The sequence below is a fragment of the Pinus tabuliformis genome, chromosome 4_2 (genome assembly GCF_031772625.1).
Source record: "Pinus tabuliformis cultivar Carrire ecotype Pingquan chromosome 4_2, CPIR1, whole genome shotgun sequence".
NCBI lineage: Eukaryota > Viridiplantae > Streptophyta > Pinopsida > Pinales > Pinaceae > Pinus > Pinus tabuliformis.
The window spans coordinates 816,502,968-816,517,208 of record NC_142304.1 but is presented as its reverse complement, the minus strand read 5'-3'; the positions used below and the strand labels follow the sequence as shown (position 1 = coordinate 816,517,208).

At 39.5% G+C, this 14,241-nt stretch overlaps 1 protein-coding gene and 1 pseudogene across 4 annotated transcripts in view; both read left to right on the top strand.

Annotated features, from left to right (window-relative positions):
* LOC149172179 (mitochondrial import inner membrane translocase subunit TIM17-1 pseudogene) overlaps nt 1-13,514 on the top strand; it is a 62,649-nt pseudogene extending 49,135 nt beyond the window's left edge. The window contains exon 2 of one of the 3 annotated variants that reach the window (XR_016259074.1): nt 13,164-13,514. The product of XR_016259074.1 is annotated as a mitochondrial import inner membrane translocase subunit TIM17-1 pseudogene, transcript variant X3 (transcript). Of the gene's footprint in view, nt 1-13,113 lie in introns of all 3 variants that reach the window. The other 2 variants (XR_016259072.1, XR_016259073.1) reach the window with 2 other exon arrangements.
* Nucleotides 2,696-7,999, top strand: LOC149172180 (uncharacterized). Its single transcript, XM_089427667.1, has 2 exons — nt 2,696-3,120; nt 3,296-7,999. The coding sequence occupies exons 1-2, from the start codon at nt 2,763-2,765 to the stop codon at nt 3,949-3,951; spliced, it is 1,014 nt and encodes a 337-aa protein (XP_089283793.1). The 5' UTR covers nt 2,696-2,762; the 3' UTR covers nt 3,952-7,999.
* Nucleotides 13,515-14,241: the final 727 nt, after the last annotated feature.

The following is a 14,241-nucleotide window of genomic DNA, read 5'->3' as shown; positions in this document are numbered from 1 at the left end:
CAGAAAGAAGGACAAGCAGGACCAGGCAGCAGTGTCTGCGGAGATTAACAAACTGTCTTCCAGGTTGGAAGAAGAGTTTGCCATGTTTGCAGCCATACCTACAGGAGAGGGGTGGGGAGATTTGGAGCTGTATTCCTAGAGATTGCAAAGATTGGGCAAGTTCCATTGAGGAGTCCACCTTATGGATCATTACTTGGCTATGGGGGCCCACAATATTCAGTAGCAGGATGGATCAATGTCAGAGGTGCAGTCAGAATTCCAGAGTGACAATTGCAGACTAGTAGCAGTCAAGTGCTGAGGAGCGCAATGCAAATGCTAGTAGTTGCAGTTGAAGCAACAACAAATGAGAGGGAGTTGCAGAGTTGGCAGTAGTATGGCAGTGTCAGCAACAATACAGATGCAACATCAGAGTTGCACAGTGGTTGATGGATAGTGACTGAAGGAATAACGCAATGACTAAGGGAACAACGCAGTGATTGAGGAAACATCATAGTGACTGAGGAAACAACGCAATGACTGAGGGAGCAACGCAATCATTTCCAGCAGAGTTTCTTGTCAGACATCAACAACGTGACAAAGGATGGTATAGAGACAGAGTGTTGTTGTAGGGTGTGCAACGCTAGAACATAATCCTTGCTTAGAGGGAGTGTTAGTTTTTGTAGCATTGGATTTTTTCCAGTGTTTTACAACCAGGCCGAGTTGACTCGGAAACGGCCTGGTCATACCGAGTCGGAAAAAAAAAATGCGACCAGGCCAAGTAACCGGCCAGTTTGGCCGAGTCCGCATTGACCAGGCCGGGTCAATAAAAAGCGGCTGGGCAGCGTTAAACATGTTTTTTTTTTCACTTTTTTGGTGTTTTTTGGTAAAGTTAATAGGGTTTGTGGATTCCAAAGGGTAATGGTAAATTGTTAAATGCTTTTGGGGTCCATTTCCCCCTCCCAAACTCTATTTAAGACAGCCAAATGCTCTCATTTCACTCACAGCAGTCTTATGCATTTGAGTGAGAGTCTTCTTTGAGAGTTAGTGAGCAGTTCTTGAGCTTGTTTTGGAGCAGCAGTGAGGAGTCTTGGAGGAGCATTGTAGCTGGAGTGAGGAGCTTCTTGGGCAGCCATTTGGAGCAACATTGAGGAGCTGATTCTTGGAGCAAGCTTGAGGAGGCAGTTTGTGCCTGGAGGTATTTTTTTCCACCCTTACAAATCTGTTTTTGCTTAGTAAATTTTAGGTGCATATCAAGAAAGCTTAGAGAGTGTTTTTTGGCAAATAAATGAACATTGAATCAAATTTTTTTTTTTTTTTTTCATTTTCAGATTGTTTTCCTAGTCAAAAAATGGCACCTAGAGCAAAAGATCCTGCTTGGGCATATGTTGAAATGGTTGATAGTCAAATGCAATGCAAATTTTGCCATAAGAAAATTAAGGCAGGTCCTGGGGGGATTAATAGGCTGAAACAACACTTGGGAGGGATTAAAGGCCAAATTACCCCATGTCCCTCTGATGAAATTGAGGAGATTAGAAAGAATTTGTTGGCCAGCTTTGAAAAATTTAAAGAAGATAAGGCTAGGCAACAAGAGATACAGGCTGAGATTGGGAGGAAGAGGGAGATACAAAGAATGATGGCTACCAACCCCCACTATGATTTTGAGGGTTCTTCCTCTATCCCTCAAACTGAGGCATCCAACCCTTTCCGTTATGTTCCTCCCTCTTTTGGTTCAGTTCAAGATAAGGGAAAGGGTAGAATGAAGGGTAATGTGACTATCAAAAGTTATTTCACTCCCTCCTCTCCATCAGATGCACATGGTCCTGAAGTTAGTAAAGGTCAAATTCAGCCCACTTTAGATGACCATTGGAAGAAAGAATTGAGGGAGACTGCTTGTGACTACATAGCTAGATGGTGGTATGATGCTGATATCCCCTTTAATGCTGCTCGTTCACCATATTATGAGCCTATGTTTGATGCCATACATGCTGCTGGAAAAGGCTTCAAAGGCCCTACTATGCAAGAGCTAAGGGGGTTCGTTTGCAGAAAGAAATTCAATCCATTAATGAGTATTTGCAAGAGTTCAAAGACTCATGGGCAAGAACAGGGTGTACCATCATGTCAGATGGATGGACTGATCAAAGAAACCGTACCATCATAAACTTTCTTGTCTTCTGCCCACAGGGAACCATGTTTTTAAAATCAGTTGATGCATCTGATAAGGTAAAAGATGGCCACTTGTTGTTTCAGCTATTGGATGAGGTTATTGAGGATGTGGGGGTGGCTAATGTTGTTCAAATCATCACTGACAATGCCTCTAACTATGTTCTTGCTGGTAAACTGTTAGAGGAAAAACACAAGACCATCTTTTGGACCCCATGCGCTGCACATAGCATAGACCTCATGCTTGAGGATATTGGAAAATTAGATTGGGTCAGAAACACTGTAGATAATGCCAAAAGCATAACAAAATTTATCTACAATCATACACTGGTTTTGAGTCTCATGAGGAAACACACTGGAGGCAAGGATATTATTAGGCCTGCCATCACTAGATTTGCTACACATTTTTTGACATTGCAATCTATGCTTTCCCAACATAGAAACTTGCAAAAGATGTTTTCCAGTGATGAATGGAATCAAACCAATTGGTCTAACAAACCAGAAGGCAGAGAATTGAAAAGGAAAGTCCATGATGAAACTTTTGGAGAAAGGCAGCAGAGATTGTGAAGCTTGCTGAGCCACTGGTTAAGGTGTTGCGGTTGGTGGATGGGGAAAGGTTGGCTATGGGCTTCATTTATGAGGCTATGGATCAAGCAAAGGAGCAAATAAAGACAGCATACAAGGATAGAGTGGCAAAGTATGGGCCCATTTGGGCAATCATTGATGAAAGATGGAACAATCAACTCCATCGCCCTATACATGCAGCTGGGTATTTTTTGAACCCACGGTATCATTATAGAGCTAAGGAGTCAGGAGCTTTGAGCGGGGAGGTCAGAGATGGACTGGTTGATTGCATTGAACGCATGATCCCATCGGAGTCTGATCAGCTGCAGATACATCAACAGGTCACATCCTTCAGCAATGCAACAGGTACCTTTGGGAAGAACCTAGCAAAGATTGCAAGAGAAGCAGATGAGCCAGGTAAACAAAAATTTCAATTTTCAATTTTTTAACGGTTTTACAGTTTTACTTTTTTTATTAAAGACTAAAGTTTGTTAAATCATTTATAATTTGAAAGTTAGATATAATTTGTAATTTTGTTGAGCTTCAGCCTTCATCTAACTCATAATTCATTACACTCCTATGTTTTTTGCAGCACAATGGTGGGAGGCCTTTGGTGGCCAGTGCCCTCAATTGCAAAAGTTTGCAATTCGTATTTTGAGTCAAACTTGCAGTGCATCTGGGTGTGAGCGCAATTGGTCTGTCTTTGAGAGGATTCACACAAAGAAGAGAAACCGTTTGGAGCAAAAACGGTTGAATGATCTAGTTTTTGTCCAATACAACCTTCGGCTCAGACGGAACCAATTGCTGAACAAAAGACCTGATTCAGATCCCATTGTGTTGGAAGACATTGATCCAACATCAGATTGGGTAGTGGAGAGTCGTGCACCAGAGTTTGATCCTGATGAGGATCTTGATGAACTTGGCCTGGGTCTGGAACATCAACTTCAGCCTGTTCAGTTGAATGCAGATCCCGATCCACCAGCCTCAGTCTCACAGCCAGCAAGGACTCCGAGGAGTAGGACTCCAGTTGTAGGTGCTTCCTCTGCTCAGCCACGACAGAAGCGCAGCCGCATATCTACTCTATCTCAGCTTGCATCTGCTAGTGGTACTGGCACCACTTCTACAGTTGCAGTTGGAGACGATGATGATGAGGAGGCATGGGGCCCCTTGTCTGACTCTGATGATGATGATGAGTCTGATCCAGAGATTGGTCGATATGATCTTGGCTCCTCTGGCAGTAGCCAGTAGTACTAGTATTGGAGTCTGGTCAGCATCACAGTTTACTTTTGTTGTAGAGGCCATTTCTAGCCTCCTTGGTTATTTGTATTTTGTTTTGAGTCTTTGATCATGTATGACAGTTGACTATGTATTGCCATTGGGTACCATTTTGATATAATGGATTGGTTCATGAGCCTACTTTGATCATATGTTGTCTTCCATCTATATTATAATGCTATGTGTTTGGAAACATGAATGAAAATCTTTAAAATTATGTTTAAAATATTTAAAATTATGTTTTTTTATAAAAAAAATAAATATTTAATGTATTTTTTACAACGACCGAGTCATTGAAATCGACTAGGCCGAGTCATTACCGAATCCTGGTCGGAGTCGGAGTCGATCCTCGGCCTGGTCGGAGTCCTGGTCCTGGTTGTAAAACACTGATTTTTTCTAACCACGAAATTTGTGGAGAGGCTAGAATACATGAGATCTCCATAACCCAGAAATCATTTCTAGAAATTCCACCTAGAGATGAATTAATTAGATTATTAACCTATTTTTTTTAATGTTTCCTAAGTCTAAACTTAAGAAAACTGGTTAATTAATTAGAATTAATTAAGTCAAGGCGAGAATTCTCTAGAAACTCACATGGGTCGGCTGGGAATTAATCTGGGCCGTTGGTGCTCCAACAGAGGATTATAAGAAGTTGATGGGTAGGTGGAGAATAAACTTGAGAAGTTCGATTTCTAGAGAGGAGCAGTTGTCGGAAAGCCAAAGATCGAAGCAGAGACAGTGAGGGGAAGGGACAGTTAGGTTGGAGGAAGTTTTTCAGATCCAACGAGTGCATTTGTAGAGAGGCCAAAATTACTCTACGAGGTTGCACAGTCCTAGTGCAGAAGCCTCAGAGGGCAGTTCAATTTGCTGAAGAGGGTAGGCGTTTTCAGTTCCAAAGGCCGAGCAGAGGTGCTAGGGTGCCAGAGAGACGTTTTTCCTAGCCAACAGTAGGAAGGATGGCTTGATTAGCAGACGATTCTAGTAGCAGTTGTAGTAGGTAGCTTCGGGTTGACACAAGGTCTATGCAGACCCTATTGGACGACTTTGCCCAGAGTGAGGGTAATTTCCCTCTAGATATTTTTGCCAGTATTTTCTCTGCAAGATAGCTAGATTTTGGCATCCAGATTATTGTACTCAGAATTTCTCACTGCTGCATAATAATAAAACCCTTAGCCACTGCACTGGTTTTCCCAAGTTGGGTTTTTTCGAGGACATTTGTCCAAAAATAACTGTGTTAATTTTTATGTGTGCGTTAGATTTTCTCAGTTTCCAGGGCTATTTTCTTCTGTAGTTTATTAGTGAAGGTTGCAGTGTGATTTATTTGATATTTTTTGTATCAGATAAATTGTTAAATTAATTAACAATTAGAAAAATAAATTCCAATTGCCGCAATAGGATTTCAGTAGGTAAAATTTTCACATGGGTACTTTTGCTTACTTATCATGGACACTTCTAGGCATGGATTAGTGGGAGGATTTGACGGAAAGAATGGGCTTGGTCTGCACTCTTGTCCCCTCTTCCAACTTGGTGGTTAACCTTGTATCCTAGTCCTCGTGGGATCTCCTCTATTGGCTACTAGCTTTAGGAGTGGTGTTACATGGGAAACCCTGATTTTGGTTGTGTGGTCCCGCTTCTTGACATCACATACATCACTCCCCTTCGTTCATTATAACGTCTTTTCACATATTTCCCATTTGGGTCCACATTTGTCCATACATACATCACTCCCCTTTGTTCATTATAACGTCTTTTCACATATTTCCCATTTGGGTCCACATTTGTCCATTGGGTCCACAAAGAGTTAGCCTCCCCCTCCCCTTGTCCACACTTTGGGTCGGGCCTGTAATGTTGCCTCAAAGGTTGATGTAGCTAAAAAGAAAGTAAAAAGCATAATTTGGCTACTCTCAATAGGAAATGTACCATAAAATGCAAAAGATGGCCAGGACATACAAATTTAGCACGTGGGCAAAAGCCAACATGAGCTCTACCCCTATCATCATGGCCATCACCCTGGTTCCTAGGGCCTCTCATATTGACCCCCTGTATCATTAAGGAACCCATGATTGTCTCAACCTTTGGTGGGTGATGAATTGCACAACCTTAAGGGGGTAATCACTGCTATATCTTACACATCATGCTCTCATTCCTTGGAGCCCTGAGTAGTGATAAAAGAAAAATTAATAAAGACAAAAGGCATATGAAGAAGGGTGGAAAAACAAAGGCTGGATAACTCATGTACCACGATTTCTCCCTCCTACATCTATACACCCAAGTGTAGGCCTCACTCATCATAGCTACACTTATACCATGGCATGTGGCTTCGAGCCTTCCCCTGATTCCCCACTTCGTTCCATCATTATATCACATGACACTAGTCATATGACGGATGTACCATGGACTTGTCATTCCCTTAGAGGTTAAAGCCACCTAATAGGGTTCTTGATTAACCTCGCTCTTGAACCTAGGGACACTTGTACATGCTAAAGCCCATCACGGAAGGGCATGCCACTATGAAGTGCCCACTTGGTTCCATGATTTGGAAGCTCATTTGCTCAATTGCATTGATGAATTGTTGTGCTGGAAGGTGAGGAGACACATCGGATCTTATACAGGATTGCAGGTGGGTCTTCATCTTGGGTTTGGCATACCGAGGGTCATATTGGCATTTGTAGGGCGTGCATTGAGAACCATGTGTCTCCACTATAGTAGAGAGCAGATAACCATACCATGGGATCCTTCAACACCATTCATTGCTTGCTTGTGTCCAACTTATTTGATGATGATGATGCACTTGGACCACCTTGCCCACCCAGCTACACACTTGCTCCACACACTTCCCAGTTGATCCAGGGCCCAGATGGGGTTTTGTCTTACCATGGGAGACAAGGGAGGGCTTGCATCATGGTTCTAGCCCTTGCAGGTGGGATACATGCTTGTTCAATTCAGTTGGAGACCCATCATAATGCTTCTGTTCCCCCATAGCCACTTGGGAGCACCACAGGTTATTGCTTGGAGATCAAGGGGCCACTCCCTTCATCACTGTTATTGGAGTCCTCCTATTCATTATGGCACATGAGGGATTTCACTAAGCCTTACAACTGCCTTCCTAGTTATTGTATTATCATTTCGACCCCCTTAGATGTTTATTTTTCATATTATGAAGCTATTTGGTGGGCTTGTCACCAACAATATTGTTATTTTGCACATTATTTTATTATAGGGGCATCATTAGGTTATTCAAACCAATGTTGCACAAAACGCCCCCCTTCCTCGCCCCCCCAAGGATCCAAACCGGTAATCGCGTCCTATACGGATCCGTCATTGGATTTGCGGTTCAGAAATCCAAAACCATGGATTGGGCTAACAAAGACTGTTCCTAGAAATTTAGAATCGTGTCGGCCCGATTCACAATTTTGGATTTTCGCACTGCAGATCAGGCATGGATCCCGAGAGGATCTAAAGGGAGACGAGCGGTTCTACAGGGTTCTAATTTTTAAAATTCTTTTCTTTGACATAAGTTGGGGCTTCTCAAACACTCCCAAGGTGCTCCATGCTCCTTACATTCTCCTTTATCTTTTATTTTCATCTTTCTACTTAAATTTTTAACATTACCATGAAATGACTCAGGATGTTTGAGAGTGGTTCCACCCTCAGCGGACTTCATACGGAGAACATAAATTTTCATATCCTATTCAAAATTCAATAGAATTAACAGTTTTCAGGAATTCAGGATCATTGGGATTGTGGCATTTCATTAGATTATATCATGTATGAGGGTATGTGATTGGCATTTAATCAAAAGAACCAAGCCTTATATGTACCCTAGTGTTGGTGGTCTTAATTGTTGAACTCCTTTGTCATGCCCTTAGCAAAAAATTACCTTTCAATCAAGTCAAAATCATCGATCAAGCATGTTAAGCTTTTTTTACCATATTTTAAGCCCTGGATTAGGTAGTTTGATCAAAATTGGGCAATGTTGACTAATATCCGTAGACAATCGAGGTAGAGGCAAAGGCTAGACAAGAGGAGAAGAATCTAGATCCTAGATGGTTGATGATCAAATAATTAATCATTAATGTACAATGGATGTATAATTAATCATTTGGTATTTTGGATGTTTTTTTAATATAAATGCCAAAAAAATTTATATATATATATATATATATATATATAGTAGATGCTTCCAAGATGCTTCGCTTCCTAGTTTTTTGGGAAATGACGCTTCCATGGATCCACTTCCAAAAAAGGTCTCCGCTTCGTGCAACATTGATTCGAACCCCTTAGAGGATTGTATAAATATAAGAGAGGCGTTCGCTTTCATTCATCAACACTTGGATTTGGGATAGAACTTTCAAAAGATTTTAGACCGACAATTTGTGGAATGATTTGGATGATTAAATGCATTTAGATGTGTGGAATATTTTCGCTCTCTCTCTTGGAGCTTCTATTTTGCAAATGTGATGGATGGATATACTCTCTTGTTATGTAAGTGCTCTTTTCATGCGAATTTCTTGATAATTTATGTCTAATGTATGGAACACTATGCTTTGATTTTGCTTGTGCCATAAAAATTAATGTGAATTTATCAAGCACATGTAATCTTGGCTTGTTGCATATGTCATTCATCTTGGCAAGAAGAACGAATTTTCCTAAGGGTAGGTTGTGCACCTTTTACCTAGAAACTCCATCAAATATTGCATATCGAAGTATACAAGTCTAAAGTTGCTGTGAAGCTGCATCCACAGAGAGCACAATTACTTCTTTAGGCCTCCTTGAAGAGCGAAGTTCCTAAATCTTGATCATTTTGACTCCAATCTTCCCAATAGCCAGGCACTGGTCCTAGATCGTTGGTGATCACATTAACTTAATGAAACATCATTCTTTCACCTCTTTTCTTCGTCCCCTAAGGATAAGGAGATTTTCTAATTTATCAACACAAGACAAAGCATTCTTACCTCTTTAGGAGCTTAGCACAATCCCTAAATATCCTTGGCATTATGAGCATCCAACACACTGAAGTACCTCGGCCTAGATGCCTCCTTATTGTGGCCACGTTAGACCCTCGGCCTCCATAGACCCTACGGTTACTTCAGTCATCAAAAAACACGTGATAAACCTCCTCTTGGACTTGTGATGTTCTGCGTAGCTTCTTGAGGGAACTTGGCCCTCACACGATCTTGATTCCAGCTCCAGCTAGGGGTCTCGACCTTCCTACAAACTCTGAAATCATGTCTCATCCCTGTCACAGAGAATTACCATAGATACCCACAAAAGCATGCCCAGAATAACCCATAAACACATCTCCTTTAGCTCGACCTGCTAGAACATTAGAAGAGACAACACTTTTGACCTTCTACCTTCTTGCAAACTCGTCCATCTTGAGATCTGTGGTTCTTGTGCTTGTCTTACTTTGATAAGATGCACTTGTGGTTGGTGAGAAATGAGCTTGAATCGATCTCTATATATAGTGACCTTAGGCGGGCTTGTATTCCACCAAGGGTCTTGTCTTATGGTGAAGCCGACTTGAACCAACCACCAAAAACCGCACTAACATAAGAAATTAATTCCATTTCATTTCTCCTTTTGCCACATCATGATGCCCTAGGTGCCCCTAAGCCCTTTGATGGTGTCCCTCATGCATCCATGAATAAAATATCATTTTCTCCACCTGGTTTCACGCCCACAACTTTGGGTGCAAAACCCACTGCTTGGGTATGCTTGCCCACAAAGCTCTTGTGGATCAACTTCTCCCAAACCTAGTGCCCTAGGGTTATGGGAATACCTCCCAAGCTACACAAATTAACAAACCTCAGGAAGTATGTCATCTATTACACAAATTAACAAACCTCAGGAAGTATGTCATCTATTAAGGACAACTTGAGCAACTTCATTGTTTCCCTGTCTTGTCCATCTAACTTGTCTTGGTCTTTACCTGCAATAGTGGGTTGGGTATCCTTGCCAAGAAGGATTGTCTAACAAGTACTTGTACAAAAAAATGGCCAATATATGTCGCTGCCACGTATTGTAGTTCTTAGAGAACTCTTGGTTGCCTTCTAGCATGATGTTGGACAACAAAACCATAGAGACAAGTCAAGATTGCGAAAGGTATATGGCTCTAAACAGCTGTAGCAGCCATGTACTGCTGATAAACACAGATTTCTGAGAATTCTGCCCCTAACCAGCCCAATAATACTCAGATCTGTGTATGAATAGCTGAAACTTCACAGATCTAGATAGATTACCCTCAAACAGCTCAAAAACAGTTGGATCTGCTGATAACCAGTATCAAAATAGTGAATTTCTTCTTGGATCTGCTGAAAGATAATCAATCAGTAGCTAAAACTTCCAGATCTGTAAATCCAGGCACCATTATAGGAAAACACAGTGTCAATCTGCTTCAAATTCATCTATCCTATCAAGGAAACTGAGAAATAAGATATTCTAGTCTGTAAATCAAAATTTTCTGCATTTTTCTGAGCAATTCCTTATGATTCCATACAACTGCACTGTTGTACCATACAACTGTTCCATAAGATCTTTGGAAATGATTGCTGTAAAAACTGTTCCATAAGACCTTTGAAAATGATTGCTGTAAAATGCTCAGTACCTGATTTTAATGAAACCATTTTGGCTCTTTAATGTGTTATGGTAGCGATCCCTTGATCTGTCTCTGTCGGCAGCAGTCCCTAGGCCCCTTCATGCTCTCACACAGTCATCAATCTAATCACACTTTCCTGATTCTTCAGATCATCATACGATGCAAGAGAACATTCTTAGTGGATTAGATTGGCTTTGATACCATATTATGGAAATCAAGCACACAAAGAACCAAGATAACTCAAATGAGCTGTTGTATTGTATATATAAATGTGAAAGCGAAAACTTTCTTATATAGGGCGACAATCAAATAGAGTCAGTTCACGTTATGAATGTGGGATAAATCGATAAAGTGAAATAAGACATAAAAGCATAAACTAAGCTAAAGTCGAACTAACTTTATTAATGCCTAAATCTGATATCTAGTTGACCATTATAAATTAACATTTATTTTAACAAAATTGATTCTATTAGTCCTACCAAGAGAGAAACGTTAATGTTTTGACTAATTACTAATCCTTCTCGTTGCACAAATTGGTGAGTATAAGGCAGCCTTTCTTGCTGCAACGAGCTTTACTGGCAATAAAAGAGTTAATTGTTGAGTTGAAATTTTTTCCCAGTTAGTGTATTGATGCATTAAAATTATTGTTAGAAGAAGCAAATTAATTTTCAGATAAAAGGTACTGTAAATATCTCAAGCTTGTTAATTGGGATTTTTTTCCTCAAGTGTGTAATTTAGATTCTTTGAAGGTGCAAATATGAAATATCTACAAGTTTTTCTCACTCTTGCAATCTCATTCCTTTCCTATATATTTATTGCAACCTTGTAAGTTGAAACTTTTGCTGTGATGTGGTTTGAAATTGAAAATTAGCGATAGTTTTGGCCCAAACAAATATTTTATCCTGTACATCCTTTTATTGCCATATAGATAGAGTGATGGAAGCCTCTTAAGAGTAATGAAGATATGCCAAGGTATCAGCTCAAATGACAACTATGTTATTTCTACCACAGCATTCCTCTATTCTACTTCTTTGCCTCCCTTATTTTCATGTCCTGGAATTACGGATGGTGCCATGGTTTATACCATGCCTTTAATCAGTTATCCATGTACTTAAGGGAGGATAATATGAGGGAGAACCATGTTTCCTTTCTTACTTCTCTCTTTGTTTCAAGCTGATTATTCTGCTGTATTAGCCAATTTGGGACTGTAAAAACTCTTGCTAATAGTAATAGCACCTTGTTTTCTACGACTTGATTTCTTCTGCTGGTAAAGATGCTAGTAGGGAGTTCATATTGGGAGCTATGTTTCGTAGCAACCTGATTTAATATATTTGTTGCACTCATCTGCCTTGTGATAATTGTTTCTAATATTGAAAAGCATTGAAAGGTTCGTGAAAATTACATAATTCCCTTCTTGTTGTCAGCATTCACTTCTATCCAACATAACGAACACACTATTTCATTGGATATTTTTATAGCTTCTAAGCTTATGCCATATTTGACTCACAAAGTAGATGTTTTTACAATGGATTTCATTCCACTTGTGTCAAAATTTCATCTACAAGGTGTGAGATTCAGCTTGATTCTTATGTGTCTACAACCATGGATCCCAAAGATACATGCCTCTCTACATAAAGTTCAGCCTTCAAAATCAGCTCTGTCATGTGGATCATTGTACTCCTATATCTACTTTCTCTTCACACACCACCCGTACAATGTGGCCACTCACATTGTAATGAGCAGCCTAGCTTGCATCCTGTAAGTTAATTTGTCGGAGCTGCATAATTGACCATTATTAGTGTTTATGTCATACTGGTGGACCTTGCCACTATGAGTGCATACCGTACTGCTACCAAGGACCTCTTGCAAGGTGCCTTCACTTCTATGAGCAGCACAGGTCTGCTTCTTCGTAATGAAGTAAAACCTGAATGGTGTGTATTGTGATTCTTCCACCAGAGTCACACAAGTTAACTGGCCGTTTGAATTTAATCTGATGTCAGGTTCTTTTAACAAGTGTGAATATGTATTAATAATTAGTCTTGTTTAAGATGGGGACCAGCTTAAACACTTGCAAAGATTTTGAATATAAAGAGAATCCTAATTATTTACCTCTCTTTACAGTCATTCTGTTAGGTGTTCCTTTTGGAACGTATGCTGGATATAATATGACCAAATACCAGATAGAGTAGGATCATTGATTCCTAACTCTAGAGAGGCATTATATGTCTAAGACACGATTTCTTTCCACTTTGGCTTACTTGTTGCAAATTACTCATCTGGATGCAATTTAGATTATCTGCATGATTTATATTTTAGCAGGATACAGCCTTTAGTCTTTGGTTTATAACAATTATGAGATTTCACCTTGCGTTATTATTATAATTTATTTATTTATTGGAATTGTCTTCAGTTATAGCAACTAGTTTGCATTCTTTTGTTGTATATTAATTCTGTCCACGAACATGTTTTGTATTCTTACTTTGAACAAGTCAACACATATGTTTAATGGTTTGTCTTCACAAATGTTTATATGTAAGGCAGGGTCATTCTCCTTTTTTGCTCTATGACCACTGGTCTGCTTCTTCAGCATGAAATGCTGTAATCAAGTGAAACCTGAATGGAGCGTATTGTGCTTGATCCACAAGAATCACACAAGTTAACTGCATATTTGAATTTGATCTGTTGTCAAGTTCTTTTAACAAGTGTGAATAGGTATCAATAATTAGTCCTGCTTAATATCGGGACCAGCTTAAACACTTGCAAATATTTTGAATACAAAGAGAATCCTAATTATTTACCTCTCTTTACAGTGATTCTGTTAGGTGTTCCTTTTGGAACATATGCTGGATAAAATATGACCAATACCAGATAGAGTCTGATCCCTAACTGTAGATAGGCATTATGATTTTAAGAAATGAAATCTTTCCGCGTTGGCTTACTTGATGCTAATTACTCATCTGGATGCATTTTAAATTATCTGGACGATTTATATTTTAGCAGGATACAGCCTTTAGTCTTTGGTTTCTATCGTTTATGAGATTTAACCTTGTGCTATTATTATAATTTATTTATTTATTGTAATTGTCTTCAGTTATAAGCAACTAGTTCGCATTCTTTTGTTGTATATTAATTATGTCCACAAAAATGTTTTGTATTCTTGCATTGAACAAGTTAACAGATACGGTTAATACTTTGCCTTCACAAATGTTTATATGAGGCAGGGCCATTCTTCTTTTGTTCACTGTCATGTGAAGTGGGACACTGTCTCCTGGATTTGTCTCTAGTGCTTGTACCATTTCACATGGATGTTTTGTTCTTACTTGGGGTTCCAGTATATATGATCTTTCTTATTTTGGTACATTTGGGCAACTTAGATAGCTTATTGATAAAATATATATAGGCAATTGATGATCGGCACTGGAACACTGGATTCAATATGAAGAATATGCTTATTTAATGGCTGCTTCAACTACTTGATAGTATGTTATGAAAATCATCTCTTGCATTGTTTTCATTATATTGGTTTTGCATTGTTTTCACTATATTATTGGTCATGTAACTTGAGTCTTGAGAGTATGTAGAATGTAGACTTTTAGTAACTCTTGGATCTACATATCAACACTAAAGAGATCGAGGAGAACGATGACTAAATGCAATTTGGCATT